This window comes from Gallinula chloropus, assembly GCF_964237585.1.
Source record: "Gallinula chloropus genome assembly, chromosome: 3".
Taxonomy (NCBI): domain Eukaryota; kingdom Metazoa; phylum Chordata; class Aves; order Gruiformes; family Rallidae; genus Gallinula; species Gallinula chloropus.
The window spans coordinates 65,430,818-65,447,762 of NC_140087.1; the positions used below are offsets into that span (position 1 = coordinate 65,430,818).

Below are 16,945 nucleotides of genomic sequence, written 5' to 3' on the forward strand. Positions count from 1 at the left end.
ACTTCGTTTGCTCTGGCCCTAACTTGCAGCAGCCTGACTGTACAACAGCCTGCCAGTGATACTGTCTCCGCTTAGACTTCAGTGAACTGTACACAGGCCAATCACAAGATTCAGCCCCATCATGAGATAAAGCATTTTAAATCCAAGTATTCATGTCTGCTGAAGTATCAGCTTATCTTGGTTATTGCTTCCATGCATTACAGACAACCACTGAAATTAAGGCATTAGTGTCTCCTGCAGTTGGCTTACTCTGAAACCACACCAAACAATGAGGATATAGACACACTCTTCATTAACTACAGCCTATAAATTCCCTGTTCTTTTAATCCCTTCAGCATTACTGAGCTCTTTGGGGTAACTAACATTATCTGTCACAGAGAACTTAAGCACCTCTCTCCCTTTCCTAGAGGCATACCACTCGCAAGCTAACTCAGAACACTTACCCACATGCAGAACTACACTTCTTAGTTACTGGATACTGTGATACCAGGAGGGCAGAACACCCCTTGCAGCTCCCCAGCAAGAACAGAAAAGCTGTAGTAGCTTTAGTCACATTTGGACAAGGGAAGAACACAGCCTCCCATGGAGCTTGCTGCTCACATTACCCAAGGACTCCTTGTGGTGGGTGGTCTGTTTCCTTCAGACAGCATACCACCTCTAGCCATTCTTCAAATCCAACAACACATGGCTGAGCAGAACTTCCATTTACTATTGCAGATGAAACACCAGTCATAAAGAGTCCTGAAGAACTCTAAATCCAAACCAGTACAAAGTGCATCAATCCTCGTGAGTCCACAGGGACTGCTCCAAGGGTGAGGTGGCACCTATTCAGCACTGAGAGTGTGCTTACACTGCTCTGAAAGCCAGGGCAAATCTGACAGTTTCCAGAACAGGAAAGTTGCTCAGAATACAGAGAGCCTGGCGGGGAAGAGAAGGGGGGTAAGAACACACAGGGTCACCGTGCTTTAAGGAACATCTGACCTTTAATTAGTTTGTTTTTACTGGAAGTTCAAGTAAAACCAGTCTCAAAACAAGAAAGGACAAGCAGGAGCATCAAAAACATTAATGAAACAGGGAAAGAATGGGGTAGCAATGACGTTAATTGTAATTTTGAGTTATTATGACAGGTTTTAATATTAAAAATACCAGAACGAGAGGGAGTAATGGGAGGGACAATGGACAGTCTGTGGACACATGGATTCCCTGAACAAGTTCCTTGCCTCTGCATGAAAGAGATAAGCAAAGAAGAGATATTTGTTTCCACGGAGGGGAAAAAAAACCCTCATGGTTTTGTACACAAATGAAGATATCTTAAGAAGAAAAAACAAGCCTAGACCACTATTCCAGTCCCCAAGGAGTCACCACATTCAAAGTATAGCACACAAGCTATAAAACAATAGTACACACTGAATAGCTCACACAGGAAATTCCACTCAGGATTTGTGACCTCCAGGTTTGTCTCAGGTGTAAGCAGTAAGATGTCAGGAAACTGCAAGTTTCTTGCAGGACATGAAAGAGCAATGCTTTAGCTACATGGATGCTAGGACTGTGCTGCTCTTCTACTTGCTTACTGCAGAGCATTAGTTCTAGCAACAGAAGAGAACGTGATGCTTGGCAGCAGAGGTCACAGGTAAAGCTGTGAGCACAATAGATTAACAGAATTTCAGAGACATCAAGCTCCTCTTCATACTCTCATTCTCCTTACTGAATTGTTCTTACCTCTACCCCAATCTCTGATGCTTTGTTTCAGGTTTCTTTCTTGGTAAAAGGGAAGGTTTCTCAGCTGCTGCAAGGCATACATCTCCCACGGACAGCTAAGGGGACAGAAGGACAATTACATAGGAGCTCTCAAGAAGCATAAGGGGCTCCAGCATTCTTTTGGTCTTAGTACTATTCAGTGCTAGGTTATATGATAAAAGTGCCTCTGCACCCCCACAAAGGAGCAGAGACACAGCAGAAGAGGGAAGCCCAAATAGTACCTACGATGCTCCCAGGCCCATCACCGGGGCGTCATTGGCCTATCAAAGGTCTATCTTCCCATGTCTAGAGGAACACACTGGCAGGCAGGAAGCCAAATTATGGACTCCAGGGAAGGGACATCCTGTCCAGTTACCTCCCAGGGCTGTCCCAGGACAGCCTTAGACCCACTGTCCAGGCATAAAATCCAACAAGATAAGTCACTGGGAACAACTCCATGGATCACCTTCCACACTAAGAGGATGTTGCTCCCCAAAGGCATGGGACACACACCTCATAGGATGCAAGGGAAGAGCATTTTGAAATATGAACATCTAAATTAAAGTAGTCAAAGCTCATTTGAATATCTAAAATAAAAATACAGCAGAACAAAATAGTAGCATTCTTAAGAAGCCAGAACTAAACCAGAACACAGGTCAAGAATGATTTTTTTTTTAAATAAAACACACAGTTAGGACAAGTATCTCACTCAATAAGACACATTGTGTTAGGCAGGTATCACAAGACCCATACTACCCTAGACCAAACCCCCAGATAAGCACTCAGCTTTTAAAGCACAGGTGTACTCCATATACTACTATGGTATTAAAGCCACCATTATTTCATTCCCAGGGTGGTTCAAGCACTCCATCACCAGAGTTCTGCAGTCCTGTCATCAAAACAAAATATTTGGAAACCATTTTATTGTTTTTTTTAATCAAACTGGAAGGCTCATTTGTGATAACACAGTAGCATTTGTTTTCCAAACAGCAACAGTGCACAACAACTCTTAGGCAAAACTGCAAGAAAAGATTCCTGAAAGTGTCTTCCACCAGGTAGGGAAGTTTTCAGTAGTTCCATGCCTTTGCTCTTTCAAAGCACTGCAACACTAGCTTTCCTCTGCTGCCATGCACCTACAGCAGCCTTCCACTCTCCCCTATCCAAAAATCCCTGAACTGGACAAAGAAATCTAAGTATGACATGGGGAAACTACTATTAGATATATTGAAGTGCACCATCTATTTGAACAAGCAGCAGTAGATCATCACAACCTATAAATTCATCTCACTCTACTGTCGGTAGATAGGGCCTGGCGGTCGGAAGATTTCGGGCTGTACGGAAAGGTAGGACCCCCCCCCTCTCTTTAGGTAACCAATAGTAGGTAGCCGGTGAGGTAAGCGGACGGAAGTGACATCCGATCCCTGGGGTATAAAGCCCCGTGCCCCTCTCTAATAAACGCCATTTGCCGTCCACCACATTGGTGTCTGTGAGCTGAATGGACCGTGCTGCCAGAGTGTGGCGCCGTTGCCGTTCCTGAACCAGGTCGCCATGCCTTACCAAAAGGCAACACTCTACAAAGCAAAAAGACATGACATGCCTCACTGCTTTCCACGTAGTTCAGGAAATGATCAGTTACAAGCAGCAAGCTATGTAACCTTTACAGGTCTAGAGTGCATTTTCGCAGTGCATCACACACTGTTCCCAGCTGAAGACACAATTATAAAGGCCACTGCTAGTCCCAAGTGGATTCTGAACTACATTCCAGCACTCATTAAATCACCACCTACGCATCAGCCCTGAAGTCCTATTGATACTGAAATTCCACACTGTATTAGATATTTCTTGATGTTTTTGAAATCCACACTGTTCACATTTCACACAAACATAGGAGCAATATTTAAGACATTCATCAACCTTATCAGCTGATTTAATTTTTATTATTAAAGTATAAACCAAAGCATTTTTACAGAAATATATTAAAACAGCCTAATACTGAGTCGGTGGGGTTTGCCTAGAAGTTTCAGAATAGCACCAATATAGAAGTTCTGTTTCACAAGAGAGGAGAAAATGCACAAGAACCTTAAGGATGCCTTCTAATCAAGGTTGTACAGAGGACTTGGGAAGACTGGATATTCTCTGGTAGACAGACTTGTGCTTATTGATGAAGTTCTTCAGTAACCGAAACCTCTTCCCTTGAGCTTTGCAGCCTTGGTGTGACACGTATCTGAAGTACTTGCAATCTAAGAAAGGAAAGGAACAAACACACCATTGCAAGTTATACCATGACACAAGCAAATATAAAAGTGCTTTCATTGTTTAAATAACATGCAAACATGCAAAAGTTTTCACTAATCAAAGGTAATAAAATAATCCAAGACATGCCTATTAAAAACATACAAAACATGCAAAAGTTTTCACTAATCAAAGGTAATAAAATAATCCAAGACATGCCTATTAAAAACATAACTGCAGGCTTAAATAACCTATCCTCATTTGACCCAGAAAGCATTCTATACACATGCAACTGTATGCTCTGTTTTGCAAACTAATTATCTTTTTATACTTTTCAACTAGAGTAGAAATTAAATTTTCAACACTCCAAAGCATCATTGATTTCATGCATTAACTAATTGCACTGGATACAGTGTCAATATGAGTCTGTCTTCCAACAGCACAGAAACAAGTACAGAAGATGAGAGCTGGAACCATTTTATTAGCTGTCTGGAAATAAAAGCTGGGGGGCATTTCATAGAATCACAGAATCACTTGGGTTGGAAGAGACCTTCAAGTCCAAGTCTAACCACTGCCTAACCCTGCCTAGTCCTCCTCTAGACCACATCCTCAAGCACAACATCTATACACCTTTTATATTTGATAATATACTACTGAAAGCAAAAAAACCCACTGTTACTATGAGAAATTGTTTCACGAAGTCCAGAAGATAAAGTTACAGAAAAGCTGACAACAAACAAGTGGCCTATAAGCCAAAAATCGAAGCCTGTGTATGAGCAGCTGCTTCTTGGCTCTGATAATCCACTTGGCACTAACAGCATTTCAAAAGAACGGTACAAAAGAGGTCATGATCCACACCTTCTTAACAAACCGCTAATGGCTTTCACTCAACCACCTCCCCCTCCTCTTCTTCACTGCATTATAACACCCCCACAACCCTTAAAGAACAGCTGCACCCCAGAATTTGCTGAGACACTGCCTACACTGGCACCAGCAAGCAAACTCTGAGTCCCCACAAGATTCACTTGGGAGCATGTTGTGTGTATTTTAAATTGTGCTTTGAAGGTCAAGCAAGACAGTGTTATGATTGCTCAACAAGGCCAGATAAAACAAGAGCTCTAAACCAGGATAACACAAGTAAGGCAAAATATGCATCACTGTCAAACATCCAACTTCAAAAGTTTTGCTCATTTTGTCTTCAAAAACAATCTTTCTAATGAAGAAGAAACAGCATTTCTTCCAGGGAGTAAATCAACTGCATTGCATCACATCAGGGCTCAAACAAGACATTATTTCTTTGCAGTGAAAAGGAAAGAACATTTAGTATTACCCTTTCCCAGTAAGATTCCAGCCACCAGAGCTTTCTCATATGAAAGGCTTTCATTTTCCTGCCAATTCTGTTTTGCCAAGTAACGGCTAAAATGAAAGGCTGGCCACCAGTCCTTCCTGGAGTTCCACTCTTGCCTGATCCAGTCAAGATGCTTCTCAGAGCTGGAAAGAGGTAAAACAAGTTACAAGAAAGCTTAAACTGTGATAAAAAGATGATTAGGAAGCACTGAATTTATAATCAGCTTGCTACAAATCTCAAATTGCTGCCATTACACTGTACACTAACACCCTAATATAAAAAGAAAACCCCTGGCAACACTAGTGAAGCAGGTGGCGAACTGCAGCAAAACACAGATTATGGTGTGAAATGAAGCAAGCCTTTGATTTGTGTGCCAGTTTGTCAATAGTAACAGGAATGTCTCGAAGTTTGTCAACAAATTAGTAGCATGAAAAGGTCTGGTTTTAGAAAATATTTGTGTTACACTGTGGGGGCTCACAGACCAACTTATCCCAAATACTTACCCCAGTAATTGTTCTGAAATAAAAGCCTTAAACAAGGCATTTCAGAAATAGAAACTACCCACAACAGGGAAGTGATACTCCCATATATTGGGCATCTGGGCCATTTTATTTTAAGACAGTGTGAATTTGTGTCTGCAAACACAAAAATGCAGGCAAAGTTAGAGCATTGTACCATTTTAACTAACTCTGCAACAACACTCCTAGATTTAATCCACTAGCTGTGGATGCTGTGGAGGTGGCAATAAAACAGCAAAATGGGTCAAACTATCATGGAATTATTTTAGTGCAAATATAAATAGCTTTTTTTAAAAAAAGCCCACAACACCCTTATTGTAGGTTTAAAAAGTGTAGACATTAAAGGCATCCTGGGTACAGACTGCCTGAGATGGTTCCTTCTGAAATCAGAGGCCATGTCTGTTGGTGTTAGCGAGGACCATCAATCCCCAGGCAGGTTGGCCCAGCTTTTCAGAATACAGTGGCTGCACGCTGTAACAGCTCCCTCATCACACAACACACCAGCCCATACAGTGCCCATCATGTCCCTACTGCAGCCCAGCAATTCCCAAACCAGTTTCAAGTAATGTGCATGCAGTAACAGCAGAAGACCAAACAACTTGTGTTTCCCCCCACACCAAAAGAGGGAGATTAATGATGGGGAGCAAATGCTACCTGAACATATGAGTAACTCTTTCTGCTGAAGCGCATCATCCAGTAAAGAAAACACAGAATTATAACTTGAGAAAAGTTGTTGTATTTCCATTGTTATCTACAGTAATTTTTTCTTTCCTCCCAGTGAAAGCACACTGCAACCAAGCACTGCCACAGAGCTCAAGACAGGCCTGACACCAATTCCATTCACCATCAGGAAAGACCAAGGCCAGAGGGTCACTTTGTTAATCACCCAACAGTGGAAGCTTGACACATTTGCTGCTAGCACCTTGTCTCAGAGATACTTACCTTACAATTTGCTTCACTTGTCTTGCCAAACAGTTCCATGCTTTCATGTTTTCCTTCCAGCCAGCATAATCCAAAGCTGCAAAAATAACTTCTAGCCCCAGACGACGTTTTTTTCTTTTTTCTGGAAAAATATTAGGCTGATTAATGAATTACTTTGATAGGGCTGAACTCATTAACAAGCAACAAGTGAAATACAGTTCTCCATCCTCCCTTCCCAGATGCTGCTACTTTCCCTACTACTGAGGTGTGGTTTTTTTTCACCTCCCAAAGAAAAGCAGTAGCGAAAACCATCTTGATTCAAGGATATTTTACCAGTCTGCTGACTTATTGGCACATACCAGGTCACAAGACAGCTTGGAATGTAATTGATCAGCATGGGAAAAGTCTCCAAATTGGAAGACTCTTTTACCAGCTTGAAGATTCTTCCTCTTTGAGGGAGTTTTATATTTTGTTTTTTGATCAATAAGAACTTAAAACATAGACACATCTCAAGTTCTCCAAAAGAGAAGGAATAAATAAATTGGAGACCCCAGAAAGGGAACAGAGACCCTGGTATTCAGAGTAAGGTATTAAAAAAAAAAAAAAGAAAAAAGGTGTTTTTAAGATCCTTGAAAGGCTTTTGTTTACAGAAGTTTGTAAACGCTTAGTCACACATCCATCTTACAGGTTCCTGTGACTAGAAAGCTGGGATGTGGGTGGTTGTTTGGGGTTCTTTTCCTCTTTAACTACTTTAAAAAGCAGAAAAAAGGCCACAGAATCATTTTAGAATATTATTCTATATTACCATAACGGAAAAAACCCAAAAGATATTTAAATACTTACTTGATTTTTGAAGCATGGTATTAAAATCTATCATTAGTTCATGAGAAGGAACAATATCATGCAAGATCTGAAAAATAAAGCCAAATAGATACATTACTTGAACATGAAAATTTTTGAAGGCTTCTACCTGACCAAGAGAAGCACGGGCTTCAAAGTTTTGAGTTCTTTAATAACAAAAATCAGGCAATGTGGTATCTTGGTGCCTTGATACAGGGAGCAAATATCTGGGTCCATTTTCCATATCTGCGACCCAATGGATGAAAAACACTGGTGACAGATACAACACTCTCAAGGAAGAGTCCACATCTGCATCTAGTGTCCCCTTTTTAGAAGGGGACATCATTTCTTTCTTAGACTAGTTTCAGCTTCCCTGTCTACTGCACGGTTTCTGGACCTGACCAGTTCTTTGATCTTTTACTATCTTGTAGGACAGACCAGTGTATACAACCACAGCTAGAAAACACTGATAAGATGGAATTTTACACATACACGCTACAGTTTAAAAAGTTTAAGCTTTATGAAGCTGTTGCAAAACATCTGCTTTAGTAAAAGCACATTAGTGCCACCAAGCGGCAAAGCAGATTGCAAAACACTGTTTGCCAGCAGCTGCCAAGGTCAATGAGCCAGGGCAAGGAAAGTAGGGATTTAAAAGCCACTAAGCAAAAATTTAATACAGCAGGGCCTTGTCTGACGACCGCCTGAAGAAATTAACTTTTATTTTAGCTTAAATGCAGAGCTTATTGCAAACACATGAATCTGCTTGCTAGGCAGAATCAGTGTGCGAGCATATGAAGCAATCAGTGCAAGCATCTGATTGCTTCAGTATTGTAAAGATCAAACTAACAGAAATCAGTGCATGTTGTCTACAAGACTGCTGATACAGACTTCTGGAACTGATTTGAAGTTATACTATGCATCAGTTAGAAGCAAAACAAAGACATTAATTCAATTCCTCCTACTAACTTTCTCTAGCCCCCTGCTTCCCACAAAGGACACTATTGTATCAGGAGGATACTATTGGGTCAAGAATGTAACTTTGGTTCACCTGAACCAAACTGAGACCACTGACTGTATCTACTATACAAGATATACCTTAAGTGCAGATATGAGTGACTTCTTTGATTCACCATGTCTCTTCAGAAACTGATAGAGGTAAACGTGAGCATTGGGATTAGCAGGAAACTTTGAGTTGTAGGCATATTCATTTAATACTTGGTGAGCTTCGTTATGGTCTCCATAGAACTCCAACAGCTAAGAGAAGACAAGACTGTCACTAGCTTGCCACACACTAGCAATGATACACTCACAAATAGTTGGGGGCTGCCACAGAACCATCCAGAACCACAGTGTGTGTCTGAGCACATTAAACTAACACTAGCGTTGTTTCATTTTATGAGCTACTCACTTATCACAGAAAAAAAATTCACACAGAAGCAGCTATAGGAGAAGACTTCTTCATTCCTTTACCATTCATTTGTCAAGGAATATACCAGCACTCATCCACCAGGAAGAGGAACTGAAGCAGCTTGCCATGTCTAAGGAGAACCAGGCAGCTGTCAGCACCAGGCAGAAATTCTGTCAGATGCACTTAGAGAAGGCAGAGCTTATCAGCATTTACAAAAGTAAAGATTTTGAGATTAACTTTTTCTTAACTAGAAATACTAAGTGTTTTTAAAACGAAACACAGAAAGACTGCATGATTCGTGTCTAACACAATGTATCCAGAAAAACACTGCCCTGCCAAGAAGAGAGAACTTGTTCTCAGGACCTTAACCAAAGCAGCTCTTCTCCAATTTTTCTACTAGCACCATGAAAACACAATATGCAAGCTGTTTGTCTATTTTTCCTTGGACATGCACAGGTAAGAGTCCTTTTTGCACTCTGTGCAGGTTCTGCAGTTCTACTAGGAGTAAACTGCTCCATATCAAAGCCAGTGAGATACACATACAGATGTGCTGCTTTTAAAGTACTTCGTTGTCACCCACACACATGAAAATATGCAGACAAGCATCTTAAAATTACACAGGGAAACACAGAAGGACTGTATCTGTAAAATATGTCCTTACGTCCACATAGCATTTCACAAAGAGGTCCCAGACTCCAGGTATTTTAATAATCTCCTTTAAGTTCACTGCTGCCTTTCGAAAGCAACTGCGCATTTCCTGCTCAATAGACAAGTCTTCAAATCCATCATGACCTACCAAAACATGGAAGAGCACCACAAAGTTAGCTTTGCTAATCCAAAGAGGTCTTGAAGTAGTGGTGCACCTGAGAGATGATCACATTTTCTTAAGCAAGGATTCCAGTCAGATTTCAGAAAAAAGGCTTAAATTTCCTCAGTATTGGAACAAGAGATTTTCACTGCTCTTCATCCAAATTTATTATCAACCAATTTCAACTCAAAGGGCATGACAAGATACTCCCAGCACAAGGTCCATAAACCAAATTCAGTACTTAGTTATTATGGGATCTCTACTTGTTTCTGTGAAGAACTAAGTGTCCAGCAGTAGGTATAAGCAGAATTAGATACCACATGCAAGTTGCAATTTGGGTATCCTTAAAGAAACTGAAATTCAAACAAGAGTTTTGGGGTTTTTGCTGGCACTCAAATTTCTAGCAGCAGTCAAGCACTTACACACCTACACAGAAGCCATCGCTATAGGTGAGTATCTTTGTTGTTTTAGGGGATGCTGTCTGGATATAAAGAGTGTGATGGGGGAGGGTGGGAGGGGGGAGTTTCAGAATAGCATTTCAGGACACCTCAGAAGAACGCAGGTCAGTGTGTTATTTTGGTACCACCACCACTGCTGATACAGAAGCATGTACCAACCATAACATCACACTTCAAAGTCTAGTATTTCTCTCTGGTGCCTCCATATGCAGATGAAGGCAGAAGAGCAGCCCATGTGGAAAGGCATCATTGCAAACCGTAATGCCTGCAAGAAGCAGCAAGTTGAAGTGTACAGTTCCATACAAAACTATCACAAGGACTCACCATGCTCTAACAGGACATTCTTCTGCTTGGACCAGCTATAGTAGTCCAACAGTCCCCTGTAAGCCTGAATCAGTTTCATTTCTTTATCCTGAATGGCTGTTTGCTCTCCATACCTCCAGCTTTCTGCCAGGGACAGGTTTTGATAAGCTTCATCTATTAGTCCATTACAAAGGAGATGAAAGGCATGCTCTAAACAAATCTGCAATTCAAATAGTCCATACCAGTGATTCACATCATAGATGGAGAGAATCTCAGCAACATGGCAAAGTTCTACACAGATATGCAGGAAAGAGACTCATTACTGACATACACATAGAATACTGCAAACACAGTTAGAGTACTTTAATTAGAAGAGCATTTCACACATTCTTTTACACAAACAGTATCATTATAAGGAATTTCGGACAAAAACACAGGAACAGTAGATTATAAGTGTCACTGGGGGCAGGGAGATGAGCCAAGAACCTAAGTAATCTTTTCTGGCTGAAGATGCTGGAGAAACATCAGTAATGAAAAGCCTATCAGACATACAACAGCATATCCCTGGGAAGGGAAGGGAAGGGAAGGGGCTGAAACTCTTCAAATCTGGCAGGCACAGAGTCAACCACCAGGTGGTAGACACTCAGTGGTACTTATCAAGGCAGCAGAAAGCAGTTGTCTCAAACCTGCTTGTCATTAACAAGTACTGTACACCTATTAAAGAAAGTCCAGAAATGACCCAAGGAAATGCAGCTAGGTTAGATTTGCTGATTTTTCATTTGGCTAAAATGAAACAAACCGCAGAACACCTGAAAAAGGTGCACCCTACCACCCTCTCACACTGCTTAGGCACTGGACAGAATTCTAAACCTTCAGTTAGCTCTAGTAAACTCTTGCATAGCGCATCTGTCAAAGGCCCTGAATAAATACAACAGAATGAGACAGAAGTATCATTGCAAGTGAGAAACAGTCCAGGAAACCAAAACCATAAAGGTTTCAATAAGCCACCGCAGGAACAAATACAACTGGGTTACACAGGGGTCCTACTGTTTTATATGTAATTTATATATAGCCTTTCGAAGAGTGAGCTGATAACAGCAGCAAAACTGAAGTACAACTGTTTAATCAGGAGCACAGTGGCCAAATTAAGGACAGGAAACAAACTGGGGCATGCACAAAATAATTTAACTGTTTCAAGTTAGAAGACTGAAGGACCTAAGCACTTTTATGGACTGACAATACACACCTGTGATAAAATACATAGACCAGATAAGACACGATTAGATATAGAATAACCCTTAAATTATCGTACAGTTAGTCACTCAGATGTACTATCTTTTTTTGACATTGTCTCCATCAGACTTCCAAGACAGAGAAATTCAGAAACTAATATCCAACTGTTCAGGTAAACCATGTGAAAAATCAAGACTGCAGTAGGTACACTCACCTTCAAATACCTTTTTACTCCAAAAGTTTTCATCTGTTCTATGAAAGAATTGAACTCTTTCATGGTGCTATGGGAATGATGGCACAGAATTTCAGTTCCTATTCTCCAAATCATCTATTAACAGGAAGAAAAATTAAAAAATAACTTTCATACAAAGAGTGAGAACAGTCTCCGTATTTATGGTCTTACTGAACTTGTAGCTACTGTAACATGAATAAAACATGTATTTGAATTGCAAATAGAGAATTAGTATTAATATACCAACATTAACAACTAATAAGTAGTTACTAATACTACCTCTGTATTCATCTATATATTAATCTAGCAGTATTTTCCAGTCATTCAGTGGGTGGTCCACAATTGCTCATTACAAGTGCAGCACTCCAAGCAAAGCCTATGAAAACTGTCTTTGTCAGGAGGTTGCCCCCTCTTGTTACTGAAAGCAGGATGCTTCAAAGTTACTGAAAACACATTTCCTTTTGATATGTTTCTACTGAGAGGCAAGGTATGTATAGCTCCTTGAACTAAGCCGTAAAGATTATTTCCAATGAGAGAAGCATTCCCATCTACACCCACCTGCTTTCAATGTCTGCCTACAGAACATAACCAGATATTCCAGCAGGAAAGCCACATTCAAGTACTCCATTTATTTAACAAATCCGATCCTCTTCTTCCCACTTCAATCTCAGTACTTGCTAGGAGGTTTTTTTACGTACTGGAGGAGCTGATAAAGACCTAAAAAAGCCACTGACTTGCCAACCAATTCTGACAGCATGCCAGTAGCAAATGTGTTTACTGCTTTTTTCCCCTTTTCAAGGATTACACTGAGGCAATTTTTCATAGGTACGCTCCTGATGGAATTAACTTATACCAAGTCAAGTTTTCATCTGTTGCATCAAGGGCCTATGTATTATAAAACAAACAAGCAAACAAAACATCCCACAAAGCCAGCTCAGAGAACTTTTCTGGAGCACTGAGCACACAAGGAAAAACATGAGACAGCACTGCAGACCTAAAAAAGTGAGACATCAACAGACCTCGAGCTCCAGCAAGACTGGTTAAAAGCCACAGCAGAGGGACGCCTGTGGAGAGGCAGACTTTTGGTCATTAGCTGGACAACATGCTGCTTTGAGCATTACCAACAACGAAGTCTGGTGTACTCTCTGCAGTCTGTCATTCAAGAGTTTCTACATCAGCACCAAAACAGTTGCTTATTTGTTTTTGAAAGTTTCAGTGTTTGTTTTGGTTCTGTTTCTTTTCTCTTTTTTCCTTTTTTTTTTTCCAAGAAGCTTGTTAAGTTTCTGAAAGTTGTGTAACTTTTCAGGTCTAAGCTCCGATACTTTTATTTTAAAAAAATCAGGTCTGTAAATAGTTAAGGAAGACAAATGTTGGTCCTAAAGTATTACAGATGCTTCTCGCAAGTATTTTTTCACTTGAAAAAGAACCACGATAACAGACACTGGCTTACCTCTGATGGACCCACATATTCTGTAGAAAAGTCTTTCTCTAGGGACTCAATATAGAACATCAGAAACTCTGCAGCCCTTTTCCACTGCTTTTGCAGCATGGCCTCCTGGATGTAACTTAAACACAGTTCCTTGCTCTTCCAGAAGCTTAATTTGTGTTCAGAGGAAGATGCTAAACAAGCAAACAAAATAATCAACCAAGACCCCAACTGTCACAGCTGTTACTCAGATAGCAATACCCCTATAAGCATCTCTTTATGTGTTCTCTCTCAGAGGCTACAGAAAGTGATCTTAAGCTACATGCTTTGAAGTTAAACTCACCTATTAGTCAGCAGGGAGACAAGACTATGCCAAAAGCTAGAAATAAAATATGAAACAGCATTCTCCACAAGCAGGACACAGCTGCACACACTTGGAAGTGCCAATTATTGCACACTACTGCCCTACAGGGATTACAAGGCCATGGTGCTTTGATAACTTCACTGCATATTATACCATATTTTGGCAACCACTCTCTTCAATCTGTGACCACACTATGCTAAAGATGTGCACCCACAGATACAAATAGGCCATTTGAGTAGCAATGGCTAAACAATTTTCACTAAAAACAAAGATAAATGTAGAGTTATCCTCTTTTGAACAAAAGACTAGAAAGAAGCCACTTACCCTTTTTACATGAATACGGGTTCAACTCCTGTTACAGCATAAAACTGGAACCTCATTTCCACATCAGTTTAAAGCTTGCAGCTGTACGCCAACCCTCAAGCCTTATGAGCCTTCTGCAAAGGGCATGCAGAGCTCACCAAACCACCTCCTACCTGGACACCGGATGCAAAGGAGTAACTCGAATGGCTTGAAGTAGTCTTATTACGGTGTACTGTACAAGACTACAGATTCATAGAATTTTAGGGGTTGGAAGGGACCTCCAGAGGATCGAGTCAACCCCCCCTGCCAAAGCAGGTTCCCTTGGACAGGTCACACAGATAGGTTCCAGACAGATCTTTAATATCTCCAAAGAAGGAGATTCCACAACTCCCTACCTCTAACCAACCTACCTACAGGTCTAGTCTTAATACCTATTTGTAACCTCACAGTTTCCAAGTACTAGAAAAATAAACCCCGCAGTTAAAACTGCAAGAAGAAACAAGGATCATGGGTAATGTGAGCATGTACTACTAAGCAAGCCGCTGAGAAGTCCCCTGATACAGAGTTGATGTCACCTCAACAATTCTGAAACAAAAAATTCCCGAGGCACAGTGGTCGCTTGCACCCAGGACGCTTTTGCCAGCAGTCACCTCATCCACCCTTATTTTACGAGCAGCGTACAAGCTGCCTTCAAGCGCCTTGCAGGCCGTTCGGCAGGCCGCCGACCCACACACCGCACCCGAGGGGAACCGGGAGCGACACCGAGAACCCCAACCGCCGCCTCGGCGGGTGAGCGACGGAGAACCGCGAAGGGAGGAGCAGGCCGGCCTCACGACGCCAGACGCAGCGGGTAGGGTTTCTCCCTCGGGACCAGAGCGGGAGAAGGGGGACTGCGGAACAAGGGAAGCCGTAGCGGAAGGAGGGCAGGGACGAGCGGGAGCAGTCGAGACCGCGCCCGCAGCAGCGGGGCTCCGCCCTTACCCGGCTGGGAAAGGTGCGGCGGCAGGAAGGGCAGGTGCAGAGCCGGCAGCATGACGCTTCCTGCCTGCACGGTAGGACTCTTCGCTACTGCTGCCGTCGCCTCCTCTTCCTCCTCCAGGAAGCTGTCCATAGCGCCGCGGGCAGGCCATCACCCCCTTTCCACCCAGCTAGCGCGGGTGGCGGCCACCTCCGACATTGCGGTGCTAACCCCGCCGCAGAGAGGCCACACGGGCCTCCGGCTGCTCCAGGCTAAAACGGCTAAGTCGCACTCAGGTACCCGGCCACCCCGTGACAAGAACACCCGAGCGGGCTAAGCCAGAGTTCGGCTTATCAGCAACCGCCACCCCCACGCTAGCTAACAGCCACGCTCCAAGAGCGCATGCCCGAAGTGCTTAAGCAGTAGCGCACACGCCCTGAGAAATTTGACCCAACAGCGGCCGTGCGGGAAGAGGGGAAAAAACGAGTCTTGCGCATGCGCGCTGAGGAAGCCGGGCAATGCCGTCACCATGATGGAAAAGCCTCTTCTTTTTTTTCCTTTCCCTCCATGCGCCTGCGCAGTGAGGGGCGGGTTATACGAGCGGCTGAGTTTGCCAGGAGGGGTACTGCTGTTGTCGGGCTAGGTTACTCCATTCCGGGCGGGGCGGGGGGGGGCGGGGCCGCCGGCCCTCTTCCCTCTTTGTATTTGGCTTCTGCCGTAAAATGGTGTTGTTTTCTCTCGTGTTCAGCGCTCCGTGGCTGTGGGCTCCGGGAGGGGCAGAGAGTGGTATCTAGCAAAGGCTGCAGGAAAAGGCATCAGGAGGAGGATGGGAGACTAGCCGGGCGTGTTTAGTGCAGGTGGTACAATCGAAGCATTACCACAACAGTGGCGAACACAAGTGTTACTCCAGAAGTGATAGTTAGCTAGGAAAAAGGATTCTGTATCAAAATCTCACACATTGTAGAGCAATAGTATTGCCTGTGGGCCCCCACGGAGGTCCTGGATTCTAGACATCTGCTTCAACCACAGAACCTGGTTGGTACCAATTTGTGCTGGAGCTTGTTTCTTTAAATCACTTTTGGCAACTGTCTTTGCTATGGAGTGTTGTTATGTGTAAAGTCCAGTTTTCTGAGTAAGAATTTACAAGGGTTTGTTGTTTTTTTTTTCAGAACAGTTGTTTGTACTGTCTGAACATTTAACCTCTGTATCATACCTCAGTTTGACATTTAATAAGTCTATGTGGAGATAGCAGAAGACTCCCTTTACTTGTTTTTAATCCTGCTTTTTTTTTCCAATACATGCCCAGCATTTCACTTCATGTATTCTGTATTATTAATTGATATTTAATTTGATGACGGACTGTTACATAGCACCACTTCTTTAACAGTGTTGTCTTCTTTGTCCTTTATAATTTGTACCTTATATGAGTATCTCATTGACTACTGGTGTTCCTCAAGTATGGTGTCACTTCCTACAACATTTCTGATCTTTTGTTATGTCAGTACCCTAATTTCGCTGTCCAGCTCACCCTGCTTTATTTCTTAAAGCTTGCATGTTTGCTTAGAAACACATTTACATTGGGCTTGCCATTTTTATCTTCCTGTCATGCATGAGTCTTTTTTTTTGATTCTTATATTAACTCTGCTAACTGATCTTGTTAATGGGTATTGATTATTTGGTAGATACCGTAGTGCAACAGAGATGGGAGAACAGCTTTCTAATTGTAAACACATAAAAATGTCAGGTATCTCATGTACAGTCTCATAGTTGAGTAGTCTGTTTCCAAGATTGGGGTTGAAAACTGAAGGAAACTTTGAAATATCTAAATTGAACTGAGTGAAATATTTCTCTTTTAT

General features: G+C 42.2%; 1 protein-coding gene across 1 annotated transcript; it reads right to left on the minus strand.

Annotated features, from left to right (window-relative positions):
• Positions 1-3,672: 3,672 nt before the first annotated feature.
• Positions 3,673-15,448, minus strand: TAF1A (TATA-box binding protein associated factor, RNA polymerase I subunit A). The gene is made up of 10 exons (XM_084262072.1): positions 15,113-15,448; positions 13,489-13,658; positions 12,021-12,134; positions 10,595-10,793; positions 9,666-9,796; positions 8,692-8,850; positions 7,600-7,666; positions 6,778-6,898; positions 5,300-5,460; positions 3,673-3,977 (listed from the first exon to the last, which is right to left on the minus strand). Exons 1-10 carry the CDS (start codon positions 15,240-15,242, stop codon positions 3,835-3,837), a joined length of 1,395 nt encoding a protein of 464 aa, XP_084118198.1. The 5' UTR covers positions 15,243-15,448; the 3' UTR covers positions 3,673-3,834.
• Between the last annotated feature and the right edge of the window lie 1,497 nt (positions 15,449-16,945).

Coding starts and splice junctions, on each gene's coding strand:
- TAF1A (XM_084262072.1), bottom strand. CDS start 15,242: ATGGACAGCTTCCTGGAGGAGGAAGAGGAGGCGACGGCAGCAGTAGCG. Junction 8,851..9,665: donor TTGTGAAATGCTATGTGGAC/GTAAGGACATAT, acceptor GTCTTCTCTTAG/CTGTTGGAGTTCTATGGAGA. Junction 6,899..7,599: donor TACCATGCTTCAAAAATCAA/GTAAGTATTTAA, acceptor ATATTTTTCCAG/AAAAAAGAAAAAAACGTCGT.